We start from the raw sequence: 19968 nt of genomic DNA on the forward strand, positions 1-19968 counted from the left end.
GACCATGTAAGGACGGCAGATTTCCTTCCGTAGGACATTAGTGAACCAGATAGGTTTTTACAACAGTCGACAATAGTTTCAGGGCCACCATTAGACTAGTTTTTTAATTCCATCTTTAGTAATTGAATTCAAATTTCACCATCTGCCGTGGTGTGATTTGAACCTATGTCGCCAGAGCATTAGCCTGGGCTTTGGATTACTACTGCAGTGACATTACCACAATGCCACCGCTTCCCCTTTCTGTTTGAGTCCCATGGCTCTGAAGTCATAAGCAGTCTTCTCCACATCCTCCACTGGGAAGATGGCACATTCTCACCCATATCCTAAGCCTTCAGCTCCCTCAGGCTCTGTGATTCAACCAGTGCCACATCATCATCAACAAAACCTAATTCCTGGTGAGTAAAAGCTGGTGCTTCGAGGTGAAGCAGCCAAGGATACAGGAGGTGCATTGGAGTCAGTAGGGCAGAGGAACATGGAACTGGAAGTCTCTAGAAACTCATGAGTGCGCTTCATTCTGACATCATCTCTTTTATTTCTGTTCATCATTATCATAGTTCAAAAGCAGGTAGTTCTTGTTTCTCTCCTCCTCTTCCTTGCATATACTTACCATAGAGGGAGAGCAACAACGGTTCACCAGACTGATTCCTGGAATGGCAAGATTGTCCTAATTGTCCTATGAGGAGAGATTGAGGAGACTGGGCCTATATTCTCTATAGTTTAGGAGAATGAGAGGTGATCTCATTGAAGCATACAAAATTCTTACAGGCGGATGCAGGAAGGATGTTTCCCCTGGCTGGGGGGTCTAGAACCAGGGGGACATAATCTCAGAATAAGAGTTGGCCATTTCGGACTGAGATGAGGAGGAATTTCTTCACTCGGGGTGGTGAATCTGTGGAATTCTCCACCCCAGAGGGTTGTGGACGCTCAGTCATTGAGTAAGTTCAAGACAGAGTTCGATAGATTTCTAGATATTAAAGATATCGAGGGAGATGGGGAGAGTGTAGGAAAATGACGTCGAGGTAGAAGATCAGTCATGAACTAGTTGAATGGTGGAGCAGGCTCGAGGGGTGGAATGGCCTACTCCTCCTAATTCCTATGCTCGTCCCCCTCCTCCTCTGCTTCCTCAACTTCCTCTTCCTTCTCCTTCTTCCTCTCCCTCCACTTTCTCCTCTTCCTCTCCCTCCACTTTCTCCTCTTCCTCTTCCTCCTCCTCCTCCACCGCCTCCTATATCCCCTGTCTATGGGGTAGATCTTCAAAAAATGAGATTTCAAGCCAACAATGAGTGAGCGTCACTCTTTGGAATTATAGAGACCGAGAAAGGAATGAAAGCTTGTGGCTAGTCATGTTTCACAGGGCAACCAGGGTGACACTGTTGGTGTTCACCTGGTGTCCACAATCTGCCCATGACCTCGCTTTCTCCATTGGCATGAGCTCCATGGCCTTCTCTTGGTAGGGTATGACGTATTTAAGGTTGGCACCATTTGGGTGACCTGTCTTTTGCAAAATATTTGCATTTTCTGCTGTTACAGGATTGGGTCAGTTAAGGGGAAGGCTAGCAGCTGATTATGTGCCAAATGGCAGAGAATAATTAAAGTTAGAGATGTGGAGGTATCAGACTATTAAAATGGAGGAAGGGACTTTAGAGTTGCACCTGCAAGTAATTGCTGTTAGGTTACATGGGTAGCCATAATCTACAATCACAGATTAGTGCCCCATTTAACCAGAATACATTGGGTATTATTACTTTAAAAGAATGAAGAATATGCTGGTGCCCAGCGTGGGGAAAGAAATAAAAGCAGAGCAGCTGATGTGTTATCTTGCCTGCCCTAGACAGGTCATTGAACTTTTTGTATCACTGGTCTACAGTCCTTGGGGGTGAGTTGGCACTCAGTGCAAGTGCCACCTCCCTCCACTTGGTGCAAGTGATATTTCTGGCACATTTGGTGACTCAGACGCCCAGCAATGTGTATCTCCTGATCTCAGTCAGGCTTGCCAGCAGATGCTGTGGAATAGTGACATTTTCTCTGCCTGAGTGTGTGCCCTCATTGTTTGGAGAGGAGTTCCAGCTTTTCCTGGAATAGACAAAAGTGGCACAAAATGGTGGGGAGGTGCCCAAAGGGAGGAGGCAGATCATTGTATGTTTGCTTGAGGGGCTGGGGGAAGCACTCCTGTTCCTCCTGGCCCACAAGCAGTGCTGGAAAAGCAATGAATCTGCTTGATCTGGTAGATCCTCTCTGTCTTCAGCTGCCGGAAAACCTGTATTGAAGCATTTATTCCAATCGCTGAAAAAAACAATCTGAGGCACAGAGCCTCATTTAAATATTATAACTATCAATTCACCTCTCTGGAGCATGTTACTCGGCCAGCCCCAAACTTGTCCCAATTAAACTGGAAGTAGGTACTTTTGTGGTGGGGTGGTCGTTTCCACATTTTTAATCTAATCTCCCTTTGCGCCCCCCCCCCCCCCCCCCCCCCCCGCCCCTCACTCCATCCCAACATTGTCCTGCCCGACTGGGAATGGATGGAGAGTTAGCCCATTGTGGTTCAGTTCTACTGATTAAATCTGCTCAAGTAGGTTATGAAGTCTTTCTGCTTTTAGTGCAACTTTATCAAACATTAAAATCAGAAATGCATTCCCTACGACTTCTGTGCTTTTTGAAGAAATCTCATCTCTCAGACAGGGGACAATGCTGGGAAGGTGGCAAAAATATACCTTTCAGCTACAACTCAACAGCATCATCTACTGTTATATTTTGGTAATGAGTCAGAGAGTAGTTCAGATCTCCCTGGAGCAGCCAAATGACTTTCTAGTATTAATGAAAGCCTGTTCGGTGGCAGGAAAACATTGTGTCTTACGACTGCAAATAGTCACTGGAAGTCATAAAATTTCCCCAAAAAAAGAACTGGGTGGGAAAGAGAGGGACTATTTGTAACAGCACCATTTCTCCTTTGCATCAATCTTTAATGGTTAAAGTGGTATTTTGCATACTGATGGACTGTTCCCATTAACCCAATTACCATCGTCACCCACTCTGGCAGGACATCCTGAATTTTACATTGAGTCATGGCATTATAATCTGTGGTTAGCTGTGGATTAATCACCAGCTTTTTTCCCCTTCCCTAATTTGCAAATGCCATATTTAGAGACTGTTGCCACATCGACTTGAATAAGGGCTAGAAATTCCTGTCAACCTAAACGTAACCACTAACTTGGTAGTTACTTTTCAGAATTGCAATGCTAAAATAAAAACTCAACTTGTGAATGAGATCAGTATGCCTATCCCTACATCTCCAACCTGTTATACCTTTCTTTGTTTGCTAGCTCATCATTGCACCCTTTTGTACCTCTTCATTGTTTCCATTCGAAGTCGGAAAAAAAGTGTAAGTGGAAAATTGGAAAGAGGAAAAGGGAAAAACAGGAACTTGGGTTTCAGCAGGAAATGGCTAAGGAGGGCAGGGTGAATTGAGATGGAAATAGATGTAATTGATATTTTAGGAGGTCCAAGAAAATGCAACATAAACACTCGATACAATTGTACAATTTTAGGTATCCTGGAGGCCATAATGAGATGCAAATCTTTAGGTTGATCATGATTTTGATGAGAGAGAGAGAGAAAAGAAGGACAAGGGGCTATCATCATGCTATCATGAGAGGAATCTGCTGGTGGAGCAGCTACCCAAAGCATTATTAATTTATTCAGAGCCTTAATAATCAAATGGTCATCTTTGACCATGTTGTGCTGCTCGGTTAGCCCCTTCAAGCAGTGATGGAGGTGAGAGAGAAGTTAAAATAGATAACTGAGGAAGAATAGAAGAGGGAGAAATAGGTTAAAAAACTGAGGAACAAACCAGTGGGGTATAGCAAAGATGACATACGATAAGGTTCAAGCAAGTGATTTTAAAAATGAGAATGTAGATTGGGAGCAGCTGTTTGAAGGTAAATCCACATTTGATATGTGGGAGGCTTTTAAAGAGAGGTTGATTAGTGTGCAGGAGAGACATGTTCCTGTGAAAATGAGGGATAGAAATGTCAAGATTAGGGAACCATGGATGACAGGTGAAATTGTGAGACTAGCTAAGCGGAAAAAGGAAGCATACATAAGGTCTAGGAGGCTGAAGAAAGACGAAGCTTTGAAAGAATATCGGGAATGTAGGACCAATCTGAAACGAGGAATTAAGAGGGCTAAAAGGGGTCATGAAATATCTTTAGCAAACAGGGTTAAGGAAAATCCCAAAGCCTTTTATTCATATATAAGGAGCAAGAGGGTGACTAGAGAAAGGATTGGCCCACTCAAGGACAAAGGAGGAAAGTTATGCGTGGAGTCAGAGAAAATGGGTGAGATTCTAAACGAGTACTTTGCATCGGTATTCACCGAGGAGAGGGACATGACGGATGTTGAGGTTAGGGACAGATGTTTGATTACTCTAGGTCAAGTCGGCATAAGGAGGGAGGAAGTGTTGGGTATTCTAAAAGGCATTAAGGTGGACAAGTCCCCAGGTCCGGATGGGATCTATCCCAGGTTACTGAGGGAAGTGAGAGAGGAAATAGCTGGGGCCTTAACAGATATCTTTGCAGCATCCTTAAACACGGGTGAGGTCCCGGAGGACTAGAGAATTGCTAATGTTGTCCCCTTGTTTAAGAAGGGTAGCAGGGATAATCCAGGTAATTATAGACCGGTGAGCCTGACGTCAGTGGTAGGGAAGCTGCTGGAGAAGATACTGAGGGATAGGATCTATTCCCATTTGGAAGAAAATGGGCTTATCAGTGATAGGCAACATGGTTTTGTGCAGGGAAGGTCATGTCTTACCAACTTAATAGAATTCTTTGAGGAAGTGACAAAGTTGATTGATGAGGGAAGGGCTGTAGATGTCATATACATGGACTTCAGTAAGGCGTTTGATAAGGTTCCCCATGGTAGGCTGATGGAGAAAGTGAAGTCGCATGGGGTCCAGGGTGTACTAGCTAGATGGATAAAGAACTGGCTGGGCAACAGGAGACAGAGAGTAGCAGTGGAAGGGAGTTTTTCAAAATGGAGACGTGTGACCAGTGGTGTTCCACAGGGATCCGTGCTGGGACCACTGTTGTTTGTGATATACATAAATGATTTGGAGGAAAGTATAGGTGGTCTGATTAGCAAGTTTGCAGATGACACTAAGATTGGTGGAGTAGCAGATAGTGAAGGGGACTGTCAGAGAATACAGCAGAATATAGATAGATTGGAGAGTTGGGCAGAGAAATGGCAGATGGAGTTCAATCAGGGCAAATGCGAGGTGATGCATTTTGGAAGATCCAATTCAAGAGTGAACTATACAGTAAATAGAAAAGTCCTGGGGAAAATTGATGTACAGAGAGATTTGGGTGTTCAGGTCCATTGTTCCCTGAAGGTGGCAACGCAGGTCAATAGAGTGGTCAAGAAGGCATATGGCATGCTTTCCTTCATCGGACGGGGTATTGAGTACAAGGGTTGGCAGGTCATGTTAGAGTTGTATAGGACTTTGGTTTGGCCACATTTGGAATACTGTGTGCAGTTCTGGTCGCCACATTACCAAAAGGATGTAGATGCTTTGGAGAGGGTGCAGAGGAGGTTCACCAGGATGTTGCCTGGTATGGAGGGCGCTAGCTATGAAGAGAGGTTGAGTAGATTAGGATTATTTTCATTAGAAAGACGGAGGTTGAGGGGGGACCTGATTGAGGTGTACAAAATCATGAGAGGTATAGACAGGGTGGATAGCAAGAAGCTTTTTCCCAGAGTGGGGGATTCAATTACTGGGGGTCACGAGTTCAAAGTGAGAGGGGAAAAGTTTAGGGGGGATATGCGTGGAAAGTTCTTTACGCAGAGGGTGGTGGGTGCCTGGAACGCGTTGCCAGCGGAGGTGGTAGACGCGGGCACGATAGCGTCTTTTAAGATGTATCTAGACAGATACATGAATGGGCAGGAAGCAAAGAGATACAGACCCTTAGAAAATAGGCAACATGTTTAGATAGAGGATCTGGATCGGCGCAAGCTTGGAGGGCTGAAGGGCCTGTTCCTGTGCCGTAATTTTCTTTGTTCTTTTGTTCTTTGTTCTTTGTATGTAGGACCTTTGATGATACAATTCCAAGTGACCGACATGGCAATTATAGTGATTAATATGTCCCAGCTGACAACACTATCCCTATTCCAGAAATGTGATTCCAATAAGTGCCAATAAGTTTGGCTCAGTTGGTTGTACTCCTGCCTCTGAATAAAACATTTGTGGATTCAATCCCTGCTCCAGCATCTGAGCACATATTACATACCCACACTGGAACGCTACTGAGAGAGTGCAACATATTGAGAAATGATGTTAGACCAAGGTCCTGTCATTTAGTTGTTTTATTGCAACATTGGCACTGTTGAAAGAAGACCAAGAAGTTATCTTGGTATCCGGCTAATGTTCCTCCTTTGGCCAGTACCACCATAAAATAGATGAACTGCTCATTCGCTCGTTACTGTTTGTGGGATCTTGCTGTGTGCAGAATGTTTGCTGTGTTTGTCTCTACACTTTACACCCTTTTAGCTATGCCAGTAAATAATTTATTAGTCTGCCATTTAAGTTTCATTTTTAACTCAAGCTGTTCTTTCCTATCTAGTGCTACATTATGACTCAATCATGCCTGCAATTCTGTCCTCCTTACTTACTGTACTTGTACTGTACTTCTGTCCTCCTTACTTACTGTACTGATAAGTCTGAAACATTGTGGATCTACTCTATCTTCGCTCCTAACCATTGCAAATCCACCACTCGATCTGCTAAATGCAATTTCATTGGCTTTTGCAAACTTTGACCCTGACCTTCATTTTTTTGAGTGTTCCTCTTTCCGATATAGCAGCTAATGCTTTATTGAGAAAAGTATGCTTTACAATTTAGAAAAAATAGAATCTTTAGTTTTCCTTAACAGGAAGTAATGAATTCAATTTTCTGCCTTTGGCTTAGGATTTCTAGGCCTATTTGCCATTGAAGAATACATTCATCACAGTGGAATCAGTTTCTTATGCTTGCGAGTGTTACTGCACTTGTATAACACACATCACTGTAGATGGTGGAAGGGGTTCCTTCCAGGTCTAATGTGGCAGATACATAGAAAGGACATATCTGTATCGTGAGGTATTCCCATAGACCTGCCCCAGTCAATGCACCTGGAGCATTGTCACTGGTTACCAGCTGTTATCTGATTCTGCCATCAGCTGCTTACACACAGAAAAGTGTGTAAAATGTGCAGATACCACCAGATATTCACCTATAGAAGACTTGGGTCTATTTTATACAGGTAATAATTGGGTCAGTAGCACGAGTGCAGAAACAAATATATGATAAGTCAGTGCTTGTGCATTTAAGAAACAAGAATTACAGTGATATAGCTGAAGTTGCTGCTCACTGAAACACCTGGTCTTCCATGACCAACTTTGTTCTGAGAATACATTGGTCAGATGCAGCCTCTCCTAACAACGATATATTCCCACCCTGGGAAATGGGCTAGTTGACCAGGATCAGGTCAATCTATTGGTGAATACAGTGACTTACAAACATCAGTAACTTTACAGATAAGCAGAGGCCTAAAATCTTTGCTTCTGTAGATATGAGCCAAGTTAGAGCTCATGGAATAACAGGGGCAGTAGCACCATGGATACAAAATTGGCTGAGTGACAGGAAACAAATAGCAGTGGTTAATGAATGTTTTTCAGACTGGAGGAGGTTTGCAATGGATTTCTCCAGGGGTCAGTGTTTGGACCCTTGCTCTTCCTGATATATATCAGTGACCTGGACCTTGGTGTACAGGGCACAATTTCAAAATTTGCAGATGATATAAAATTTGGAAGCATTGTGAACTGTGAGGAGGATAGTGTAGAACTTCAAAAGGACATAGACAAGTTGGTGGAATGGGTGGACAAGTGGCAGATGAAGTTCAAGGCTGCGAAATGTGAAGTGATTCATTTTGGTAGGAAGAACACAGAGAGACAATATAAAATAAAGGGTACAACACTAAAGGGGGTGAAGGAGCAGAGGGACCTGGATATATATGTGCTTAAGTCATTGAAGGTGACAGTACAGGTTGAGAGCGCGGTTAATAAAGCATACAGTATCCTAGAGGTTTCATTAATAGGGGCACAGAGTATAAGAGCAAGGAGGTTATGTTAAACTTATATAAAACACTGGTTCGGCCACGACTGGTGTATTGCATCCAGTTCTGGGTGCCGCACTTTAGGAAAGATGTGAAAGCATTGAAGAGAATGCAGAAAAGATTCACGAGAATGGTTCTAGGGATGAGGAACTTCATTTACGAAGATAGATTGGAGAAGTTGGGACTGTTTTCCTTGAAGAGAAGACTGAGAGGTGATTTAATGAAGGTATTCAAAATTATGAGAGGTCTGGACAGGGTAGAAAACTGTTGCCTTTCATAACAAGATCAAGAATGAGAGAGCGCAGATTTAAGGTAATTGGCAAAAGAAGCAATGGCAACATGAGGAAAAACCTTTCCATGCAGCGAATGGTTAGGATCTGGAATGCGCTACCAGAGAGTGTGGTGGAGGCAGATTCAATCGAGGCATTCAAAAGGGAATTAGATAGTTATCTGAACATGAAGAATGTACAGGGTTACAGGGAGAAGGCGGAGGAATGGCACTAAGTGAATTGCTCATTCGGAGAGCCGGTGCAGACACAATGGGCCGAATGGCTTCCTTCTGTGCTGGAACGATTCTGTGAGTGTTCAGAAGACTGGGCTGGATAGTGGTGCTTGTTCTTCCTCAATGGACATGTGGCTTCAACTGGGTCAAAGATGAGGGACCTGATCGCAGATGTTCTTGAGAGAGTGCCTCAGGAAACCTCAGTGCAAACTCCAAGATCTGATGCAGTCAGCTAGCACTGGCACCTAAAAGATTTCGATTTGAGATTTGGATTGGAGAGGGAGATGGAATAGAAGCTTATGACCAATCTGCTTAAAGCTATTTTCTACAAACACAGTTAGGACCTGAGTTCACAGGGCTCCAAGTCAGTCATTAGCCTTAGCATAACTCAAATGTTGGTCTATCATGAAAGGATAGGAATTCCTGTCAAAGGACTGAACGTTCTTTCACCACGTGAAATATCACATTTTTGAATAGTGAGAAGCCCATGTTCGAACTTTGCCTTTCCCAAGAATGGATTTCTATCCTTGTCCTGCAGGAAACTATCAAATGGTCAATTAGCGGCACCTCAAGTCCATGATTGTCAAGTAGTGGACAGGCCTATGGACCCATATACTCACTGGGAACTGGAGTGTGCCTCTGAATAGTGGAAGTCAAGTGTGCACTTGTAATCCTTTGTGAACAAAGATGTTCTTTATAAGAGGTCTAAGCTTTGACTTGTGGGATGCGTGTACATTGCTCAAAGCTGTAGGCTGTTAAGAGGTAACAGAGCTGCATAGAGTAGCTGAATTATTTATTTATTTAGAGATACAGCACTGAAACAGGCCCTTCAGCCCACCGAGTCTGTGCCGACCAACAACCACCCATTTATACTAATCCTACATTAACCCCATATTCCCTACCACATCCACACCTTTCTCCTACCACCTACCTACACTAGGAGCAATTTACAATGGCCAATTTACCTATCAACCTTTGGCTGTGGGAGGAAACCGGAGCACCCGGCGGAAACCCACGCGGTCACAGGGAGAACTTGCAAACTCCGCACAGGCAGTACCTAGAACCGAACCCGGGTCGCTGGAGCTGTGAGGCTGCGGTGCTAACCACTGCGCCACTGTGCCGTCCTATTATCTGGATGAGCCATCCGTTGCTCCTCACAAGTAATTGGAACATGACGCAAATCCCTCCAACTGCAGTGCCCTTATTCTCCTTTATAATGATCACAAATTGTGTGGTATTGAGGTGGGATTCAGAGCCGCACACCAACTAATTATGTAATTGTCAGCAGTTTGTTGTGTCCTCTGTTTTCCAACTTCATTATTTGATGTTGCCAGGAAATCTCAAACCATTAGCAGTACTTAACTGTCTTGGACAAAGAGTAACTGATAAGTCAAAGTGGCTGATGGCTTCTATGTTATGAATGATTGTGCCCAGATACTTGACAAGAAGAAGGATGGTCCCAACCACAAAGCCTGGAATCAGGTCAGTGTTACTGCTGATGGAGCAGATGATGTAGCCAGTGATTTCCTAGCCAAACTCATTGTTCAGACCAGGTGTGAAAGGGGTTTCAGGCTCCCCTTTCGCCCCCTTCTCTGGTTTGACCGCAACAGGATTTATGCTTTTAACATAGTGATTTAACGTATCACCTCAGTAAGTACTTTCTCCTGTTCCTCTAATATAATTGCAAGTGAACCCAAGCAGACAGGTTTTCTTGAGTTTAAACAAGAAAGATGTAAGTTTATTATCCTTATCACTCTAAACAGGTTAAAATTACTAAAACATGCTACGCATCCACGCCCCACTTTCACACAAGAGCTACACACACACACATAAATAGACTGCACAGGAAAAAACAGAGTTGGGAGGTTGGTGTAAATTCCATAATAAATTGAATTTAAATACTGATTCTCAGTTCCAGAGTTCTTTGTGGAAATTGTAGTCCTGATGTCCTTGCTGAGCCACGTGCATGGTTCGGGCTTGCTTCTCAGGTTCCAGAAGGCAGAAGAGGGGCTTTATTCATGTCCCCTAGTTGCTAGCTGTGCTGGGCTATAGGGTTGAAGCTTGGTAGTTGCAGCCGAGCCTTCTCTGGGATATTACTGGAGAGAGGAGAGAGATGTTTCCTTGCTGGATTTCAGTTACTGTCTGCCTTCAGAGTCACCACTCTCAAATCTCCAGAGTAGGCTAAGCAGTCACATGATATGATCACCTCTTTGTTTTTGAATGAGAATCTTCTGGAATGGTCTTTGAAATTCAAGGCTGTCCACTCTAGCTGCCCAGACATACTTGGTGGCGGGGTTGGCTCTTTCATAGTCAATGGGTGTCGATGGCTTTTGTTGACCAACATTGACAAGGCTATCTCAGATAAGTGAATCAGCAAGCACCCCATTGTTCTGGCTAGGTTGAGTTAATCACATCTGTCTCCAGCCTAATCCTTTGTTTTTTTTCATGTGCAAGTTGTTCATGGCCATTCTGGCTGATAGTTGTGCTGTTTTAAAAGTTATTTGTAACAATTTCCAGTAAAAGTCTCAGGCAAAGTTCCACGCGATGAAATTAATATTTCCATTTGGCATGTGGGGTTTTCATCACATCATATCGAAACTGAAACTAGGGCTTGATGGCAGCTCATTTACCAAGCAACACCACAAAGTGAAGTATTGCTACTAGGCAAAATCTGAAGATGTTTAAAGTATCACTTGATGCCTCTTTGGACCAACCAAGAGCAGTTGCAGACAAGATCATGAAGCAAGCACCAGAAGGCCAGGAGGAAAATTAGAGAAATAAAGTGTGAGTAATAGGTTGTGTTCAACCACCAATGTACAAGACTTGCATTAAAATTGCATTTCCTTTGTTTAAAGTCTGTCATTAATTATGGTCGAAAGGGTTCCTCTGATATGCTCCCAATGACTGACATATGTGGTGCTCACCAGTAGACCCATAAGAGCATCCTTAGGATTCAGAGAGAGGAATATGCTGAGTTGGTGTCTGACTGAACAGGCTTTATGAAGATTGGAAAAGCCAATGTAATATGCAGACAATCCTGAATTAAACATTGGGTGGAAGTGAACTCCCCACAGTATTGCCGAGCTAATAGTAAAGCTGAAGGTGCTGATAGTATTCATACTGAGTTCCTAAAAGCTGCTGTCAGCCAGTGTGGAGGAATTGTCAATGGTCTTGGAGAACAGTGCCAGGAAACAACAACTTAAGTTTTCAGTTGCCCTTCAGAGGCTGGTGAACAGGATTTCACTTGTGGCTATTATAATTTCAATGTTCCAGAGAGAAGTTACAGTTTCTATTCACAGGCAAAGGGAGTCCTCAGGATAGTGTCCTAGGCCGAACCATCTTCAGCTGCTTCATCAATGACCTTCCTTCAATCAAAACGTCAGAAGTGGGGATGTTCGCTGATGATTGCACAATGTTCAGCACCATTCGTGACTCCTAAAATACTGAAGCAGTCTGTGTAGAAATGCAGCAAGACCTGGACAATATCCAGGCTTGGGCTGATAAGTGGCAGGTATCTCCCCTTGACATTCAATGGCATTACCATCGCTGAATCCCCACACTATCAACATCCTAGGGGATACCATTGACCAGAAACTGAACTGGAGTAGCCATGTAAATACCGTGGCTACAAGAGCAGGTCAGAGGCTAGGAATCCTGTGGCGAGTCACTCACCTCCTGAGTCCCCAAAGCCTGTCCACCACCTACAAGGCACAAGTCAGGAGTGTGATGGAATACTCTCCACTTGCCTGGATGAGTGCAGCTCCAACAACACTCAAGAAACTCGACACCATCCAGGACAAAGCAGCCCACTTGATTGGCACACCATCCACATACATTCACTCCCTCCACCACCGACACACAGTGGCAGCAGTGTGTACCATCTACAAGATGCACCACAGCAACGCACCAAGACTCCTTAGACAGCACCTTCCAAACCCGCGACCTCTACCACCCCGAAAGACAAGAGCAGCAGATGCATGGGAACATCACCACCTGCAAGTTCCCATCCAAGTCACACACTATCCTGACTTGGAACTATATCGCCGTTCCTTCACTGTCGCTGGGTCAAAATCCTGGAACTCCCTTCCTAACAGCACTGTGGGTGTACCTACTTCACATGAACTGCAGCAGTTCAAGAAGGCAGCTCACCACCACTTTCTCAAGGGCAATTAGAGATGGGCAATAAATGCTGGCATAGCCAGTGACGCCCACATCCCATAAATCAATAAACAAAAAAAAAACTACTGAGGAATTTTATGATATCAGTAGCAATTGAAAGGTTTCTTCAGGTTGTTTTGATTTATATTTCAGACGCTTTCGATGCCAGTGAAGTAAGGGACAATGCAGATTTTGTTCTTGTGATAAAATTAGAAAGGTTGTTGCTTTATACTGATTGCAGTTGGTAGTAATGATTGGGGAAGCCAACTTGTATTGCTTTTATCGATCCTGGTAAGGCTTTCAAGCTAGTGACTCGCGGCTTTGGTGATTAAGCTGCAAGCTATGGGAATATGGCCAAATCTTGGAATTTTATGCAGGATGTGTACTCCAGCACCCCAGTAGGGTCAACTAGGCTTGTTCATATTTCCTTATAATCCTTCTGATCTCCATTTCCACCTCTCCACTACATTTCTATATTCCTCATGATTATCTTTAATATTGTTATCCCTAGTTTGAACACATGATTTGATTTTGATCTATTTATCCACACAGATCTTTTGAAGCACCCACCTTTTAACTCACAGAAATATATTGATTTTCTCCTGTATCCACCTCAAATTTGAAAACTCCCCACTGACAACTTTTCTGGTCAATTAATTGGAGTGAGATCCCTTCTTCACTCACTTTGCCTTTTCTAGTGAAGCACATTGAAGCTGTTTTACTATTGCATTATTTATTTGTCCCAGAACATAACCAAGTATTGCAACCTTCTTTGATGGACTATAAACAGATTATCAATTCAGTCTTGGAGGCATTCTGCAAAAGCATTTCTCATTTTGATCAATATCACATTTTGGAATATTTTGACCAATTTTCATATACGTTATACTTAAATGTTATGTTTTAAATTAAAGCGGGTTTGCACAGATTTAAAATTGTTTTTATGGCCATTTGCCACAATCTGTGAGCCTAGAAATTCATTTGTGCCAGACTACAAGCTCAAACTGGCACAGGGAATATGTCCTCTGCCTAAATGGATAAACCTAATTCACACCCTGTATCAAGACTGGTGATCTGAGGCTATCTGCCATGCATTCCCAGGCAGCTCACTGGTGAAGATGGTTTGAATTTTAGGCCATTGTGATGTCATTGGCGGCCCTTGGGTAAGTTGTTAAAGGGGAAGGGGTGGCAACTCGGAAGGGAGAGTGAGCAGGCAAGTGGATGGGGGAGAAGCTGCACAGTGGGATGATGGGTTGAGGCAACAATCGGGAAGGGGCGGTCAAGAGGTGGCCGGCTGTGGCCTACAGTTTTAACACTTGAACTGGGAGGAGCACTCGTTTTTCTTAACGCAGCTGGCTCAGCATTGGTTACGTTCAGGGCAACTCAATTTTGTGGGGGGGCCTCAACCAGGCATTAGGCCCTTATTTGCATATGCTTTTATAGGTGCAGTCCATGGACACCTATTTTTCACCTATACCAACATTGCAGGTGGCGTATTTCTCACTTGCAATGAGTGCACTCTTCCTGCCCACTATATTGAAGGCTTAGGCCCAAAAACTAGACGTGTCACCACCAAATTGTCAGGCCTATATGTTAATTATCGAGATGTTAAAAATGTGTTTACACAATAACCACAGACATCCACACCTACTATTTCTCGGATAGCCCTTTTATTTGACCCCAGAACGAACGGTCTACTAAGAACTGGTAGGGGTAACTAAAACTAGAGGGCATAGATTTAAGGTGAGAGGGAGGAGGTTTAAAGGGGATCAAAGGGGTAAATTTTTCACACAAAGAATAGTGGGTATCTGGAATGAGCTGCCTGAGGAGGTGGTGGAGGCAGGAACTGTAGCAATATTTAAGAGGCATCTGGACAAGGGTACTTGAATGAGCAAGGCATAGAGGGATATGGAATTAATGCAGGCAGGTGGGATTAGTATAGATAGGCATGATGGTCAGCATGGACACGGTGGGCTGAAGGGCCTGTTTCTATGCTGTACGACTCTATGACTATATGACTCTCTCTGGGAGTGTGTGGCCAGTTTTGATGGCAGGCCTGTTGGGAGAATGACTAAACAGGGGGAAAAGTCAGAGGAACAGCATCTTTCTGATTTCACTGACTTCATTGGAAGTTAAAATCAGGAAAGAGATAAAATGGGCTGCCAATTCACTATTACCCATTTTACACTGTTGCATAAAGTTCAGATCTTCCCCCACTAGTCTCTCACTGCTCAAGATTAATCTGTAGATGCCAAAATAGACCTTCATATTGAACAGCTGAACCTAAGCAAATTGAATAGCATCAGATAGCTGAGTGAAAATTGAAATTTCAAACACTCACTCTCACTCAGGCTCAACAGCACGTTCTGCTGGCCTTGTGCAATCACCAGTTTCTTGCTGTTCAAGGCTGATGATTCCACAAATTTGACATCATTTGAAGTGCTCCATGAGAATGCTACCTTGAAATCATTTCTGGGCATCTGTTATTTTTCAGTACACTCCCTATTATTCAATGTAGCAGGGTGTTCAAATTATGACTATAAAGCCGATTTTCATGATATCATTTTTAATATTTCCTAACGCTCATATTGATGATGTGCCATCCGGAGGGTCAAAATTGAATATCAATCTTGTTTGAGGTTACAATTCAATCAGGGGAAGCTCTCTGCATATAATGAGCCAAGACACTGATTTCCCCGTCTGTAGTATTCAAATTGCATGTGGAAATGTGGGTATAGTTTGATGGACCTGCAGACACATTTTGTTTCATTTGTGCAAATGTTCGTAGATTGGCAGGTAGATGTGGGGGTATATTTTTACTGGTGTATTTTGGTGATTTGCCAGTGTATTTTGGTGGGTGTGCATGCAGATTTCCTGGTGGATTTTGGTAATTTACAGTTGTATTTCGATGGATTTGTGGGTGTTTTTTGCAGCCATGGTTTTACTGACATGTATTGAATAGTCCTATATTTTTTTCTTTTTTCCTCCCCTCCCCCACCAGATGCTGAAGAGGTTTTCATGCTGGGTGCAGTTCCTCACCCAAGTAGTTCTGTGGGAGCCTATTCAGCAGGGTTAATTTTCAGTTCTATCGCTTGCCATAAGCAGGGTATTAAGGACCTCAAAATATTATCATTGATTAAGAGGCTGCCAACATTTTGAAAGGGGCCCAAAGTACCTGCCTGTCTCAGGTGGCAGACCCTTTTTCCCATGCAAATCAGGGTCCTAAGGCCCGATTTGTCATTTTAGACTCACAGGGCACGATTTTGCCTGCGGACTTCTGAACGTCGCCATCGGGCTGAAATGTGTGCGAAACAGTCATTTGCTGTGATTTTATTCCAGAGAGGCCAATTAATGGCCAGACCACTGGCTCGCTATCCAATTAAGGATGGTGGGCAGGCTCTCGAAACTGGAGGGCCAGTGAGAGGTCTTCCAGCTTGAAAGGAACAGCAGGCTGTGATGGCAGGTAAGTGAGGGAGATGGCACTTCAAAATGGAGGCGCCCTCTCTCTACCTTGTTTAACTTGAAACTAAAGCGACCACTGTTGTGGGGAGAGCCCTCTACAGGGAAGCCTGTGGTTTCTGCAGCACCCAGGCAGGCAGGGAGGATCTCTAGGCCTGCCTGGAGCTCTGTCCCCCCCTTGTCAGTCACTGAGGCGCTGCCTCAAGGCACCTAAATTGGCCCCGGTGCCTGTGGGGACCTGGAGGCCAACTGTAAAATCCTAGTCGGCCTCCTTTAAATGATTTAAATGGACTTTGGTGGCCATTAACGAGCCGTGTCAGCTACCTCCCCACCCCCCCGATCCATCTCCGCAAAAATGGCTTGGGGTGAGATGGAGCCAGTGAACTGGCACACTGGTCGGCAGGGCTACTTTTAGCTTCCCCCTCCTCTGATCCCATCGCTGGCAGGGCCTAAAAATCAAGCACATGCTGATACAGCACAGGAAGAGGCCATTCGGTCCATCATGCCTGTGCCAGCTCCCTGAAAGAGCTATCGAATTAATTCCTCTTCCCTGTTCTTTCCCCATCGCCCTGGAAATGCTTCCCCTTCAAGTATTTACCCAATTACCTTTTGAAAATGATTGTTGAATCTGTTTCCCCCATTCTTTCAGGCAATGCATTTGGTCAGAACTGGTCAGAGTGCATGCTGTGCATACTCCGACCAGTTCCGTGGGTGATGAAACTGAAGGAACCCAACAAAAGTGAGTTTGGAATCACTTTACTTGGGATAATCTAGACTGCTACCACCATGGGACCTGCACTCTCAGCAGACCTTACTGGTGGACACGTAGGGGAGGCCTTAAACCAACGTGCTGCATTTGGAGGTCCATTTGTTGCCTCACAGTTTGCTGGCCCAATGGAAATGAGGCAGTTTCCTCAAAATCATGTCTGTCTCTTCACCATGAGTGTAAGTGATCAGTTGGCACACTCTGCTACCCCTGTAAATTTGCCAAGGGGAGGTATTGCAGATTAACCTGACTGAATCCTCATCAAGTGCACTTTCCAGCAAGGATCACTGCTTGTTTACTTGTGCTTCTCCTACTGATGCATGGGCTTAAATCAGCTAGAACATCAGACCTTCTTACCTTAATTGCACACAGTGCAGTGCATTCGACTCAGTTATTTTGAACAATAATTAACAGATTATTTACTGCCATTGTTTTTCTTAAGTTATTTGCTATTATCACATCTGCATTCTAAAGAATATTAATGATCATATACAAATTAAATTATTTTCGGGGATGCACTAGTAATTTTAAATAGAGGTGTGTTTTCCCTCACTGTAATGTTCCAACACACACTGGTCAAGCTGTTGAAAAATATCAGGAGTAGAAGTTGGTTCGTAAGAGATGAGACGTGTTTTTTGAAGGTTCGATATGTTTGAAAGCCACCGTGAAAGAAAACCCATCCATCTTTGAATTATTAAATGGAATTTTATGACATACCTAATTGTCTCGATTACAAATTTAAATGCAAAAAAATTCTCTCTTTCAGGTTTACAAAAATCCAGAACACTAAAATTACCATGAAGCAAGATGGAATCAACTCCTTGAAATACAAACTGGTGAATGTAGCCAAGTACCCGATGTATACAAACATCACAGTGGACATTGGCACACCGCCACCTCGGCCTTCAAGAGGATAGCAGGTCACACTGTTCTCCCGCAAAGACAGCTCTCTTGTTTCACTTAGCCTCACAATGGACAGTCTTTCTATCTGTCTCTCTCTGTTTTTTCTCTTTCTGTCTCTCCAAAGAATTATGGTGACTAAAAATTTAAAAAGCAAACTAATAAAGCATGTGGAGGTGAGCAGAAAGGAAAAAGTCCTCCTGTTCTATAAAATGGCGAAAATACTGCCTTCTGCAATTGAAAGATGTAAACCAGATAAGACGAGGCTGCACTGATCCAGAAGGATTTATTCTTTTTAAGCTCGTTTTGTGTGAAATCAAGTGGAAAATGCAGCTCTATACAATCTCTTTAGTACTCTTAACAAAATTCTTGGTCTGTTTGAAGATGGCTTCCTCTAACAAAAAAAAACTTACTCTGTTTGGATCTAGTTCACTGGAAGATCATTGCCACAGAATCTTAGGCCAGATTACTTTTGTTGCTGGCAAGACCTTACATTACAAGAAGATGTGCCTGCAAGGTCATCATGGGTCACTATGGTTTTTAACTCTTTGACCACTGAATATTCTTTCCAGCTTTCAGAATCACTGTATGCTCATGTTTTCTACCATATAACATAAGGAGTTTCTTGTAAATTTCTAATATTGAATGTTACAAAGTTATTAAAAAATAAAACAATTAAAGGGAAACAAAAGAAAAAATGTCTGGATTTCCAGAATTTTTTTATATTAGGAAGAAATTGTAGTCTTGTAACTTAATTTTATCTACAGCCCTCTGTTGATTACGTCCTTTATTGGATGAGTGATTTTTGCTGTCAACCTTCCTAAAATACTATCAGTCTTTGTGGATTTGCAAAATATAATTTACATCTGTACAGCAACTTTCACAACCTCAGGATGTCCCAGAGTGCTTTTCAGCCAATGAACTTCCTTTTTGAAATGTAGTCACTGTTGTAACATCGGAAATGTGGCAATTTGCAGATGTCACGGTCCCACAAAGAGTAATGTGTTAATGACCACAAAATTTGTTCAGTGATGTTGTTTGAGGGATAAATTTTGGCCAAAACACCAGGAGAATTCCCCTGCTCTTCTTCGAATAGTGCCTTGTGGCGTTCTGCATTTACATGAGAGGGCTGACTTTCAAAAGCGCTTTAGGGATGGTGTTTCATGTGCCAGGAACATATATTAGGAGTGCTCTTTCTGCCAGCTACAGAAGACCTCTGTGAAATTAATTGGGCTAATATCAGTTGGGTTTGTGTTGGAAGTGAGTCTGCAGTGGAATTTGATACTGAGCTGCCAGTCTTAATTGGAAGTTCCATCGAAATAGCTGACACGAAAAATAGAAATGTCACATCGGCTGTGGTAAAACTATGCTGTGAATGCAGAGCAGAAGACTTGAGCTCCCTCTTGCTATGCACTCAAACTTTGGAAATTGGGTGTTCATCCTCCAGCTGCATCTCTTTCTCTAGTTGTAGGCAATCATTTTCTTTGCAAGGAGAGAAGACAGTGATGAAGGAATTTGAAAGTCAATTACACTTTACCCAGATGTTTACAGCCATTCCATTGCAAATTCTAGCTTATTGATTCATGTGATTGGTGTTGAATATGGTTTCCACTGATAACAACCAAGGCTCCTGAGTGGAGGCAATGATAACAGTAAAAAATCAAACTTTACAGATTATAATTCAGATCTATAGGAACAGGAGTAGGCTATTTAGCCTCTCGATCCTTTTCCACCATTCAATGAGATCATGGCTGCTCTGCGACCTAACGCCATATATCTACTTTTGCCCCATATCCCTTGACACCTTTTGTTAACAGAAATCTATCAATTTCGGATTTAAAATTAACAATTGAACTGTCATCAACTGCCTTTTGTGGAAGAGTTCCAAACTTCCACCATCTTTTGTGTGTAAAAGTATTTCCTAATTAAACTCCTGAAAGGCCCAGCTTTAAATTTTAGACTATGCCTCCTAGTCCTAGACTTCCCAACCAGCAGAAATAGTTTCTCTCTATCACTTCCCCTTAATAGTTTGGAAACTT

The 19968-nt window shown here is 43.1% G+C and overlaps 1 protein-coding gene across 3 annotated transcripts in view; it reads left to right on the forward strand.

Annotated features, from left to right (window-relative positions):
• The window catches only part of b4galt2 (UDP-Gal:betaGlcNAc beta 1,4- galactosyltransferase, polypeptide 2), a 403368-nt gene extending 384764 nt beyond the window's left edge, over positions 1–18604 (forward strand). For all 3 annotated transcript variants that reach the window (XM_068037000.1, XM_068037001.1, XM_068037002.1), the window contains one exon: positions 17796–18604. In XM_068037000.1, coding sequence (XP_067893101.1) covers positions 17796–17946 — 151 coding nt within the window. In that variant the 3' untranslated portion in view covers positions 17947–18604. The remainder of the gene's footprint in view (positions 1–17795) is intronic.
• The last annotated feature ends 1364 nt before the right edge of the window (positions 18605–19968 follow it).

This window comes from Heterodontus francisci, chromosome 8 (genome assembly GCF_036365525.1).
Source record: "Heterodontus francisci isolate sHetFra1 chromosome 8, sHetFra1.hap1, whole genome shotgun sequence".
NCBI lineage: Eukaryota > Metazoa > Chordata > Chondrichthyes > Heterodontiformes > Heterodontidae > Heterodontus > Heterodontus francisci.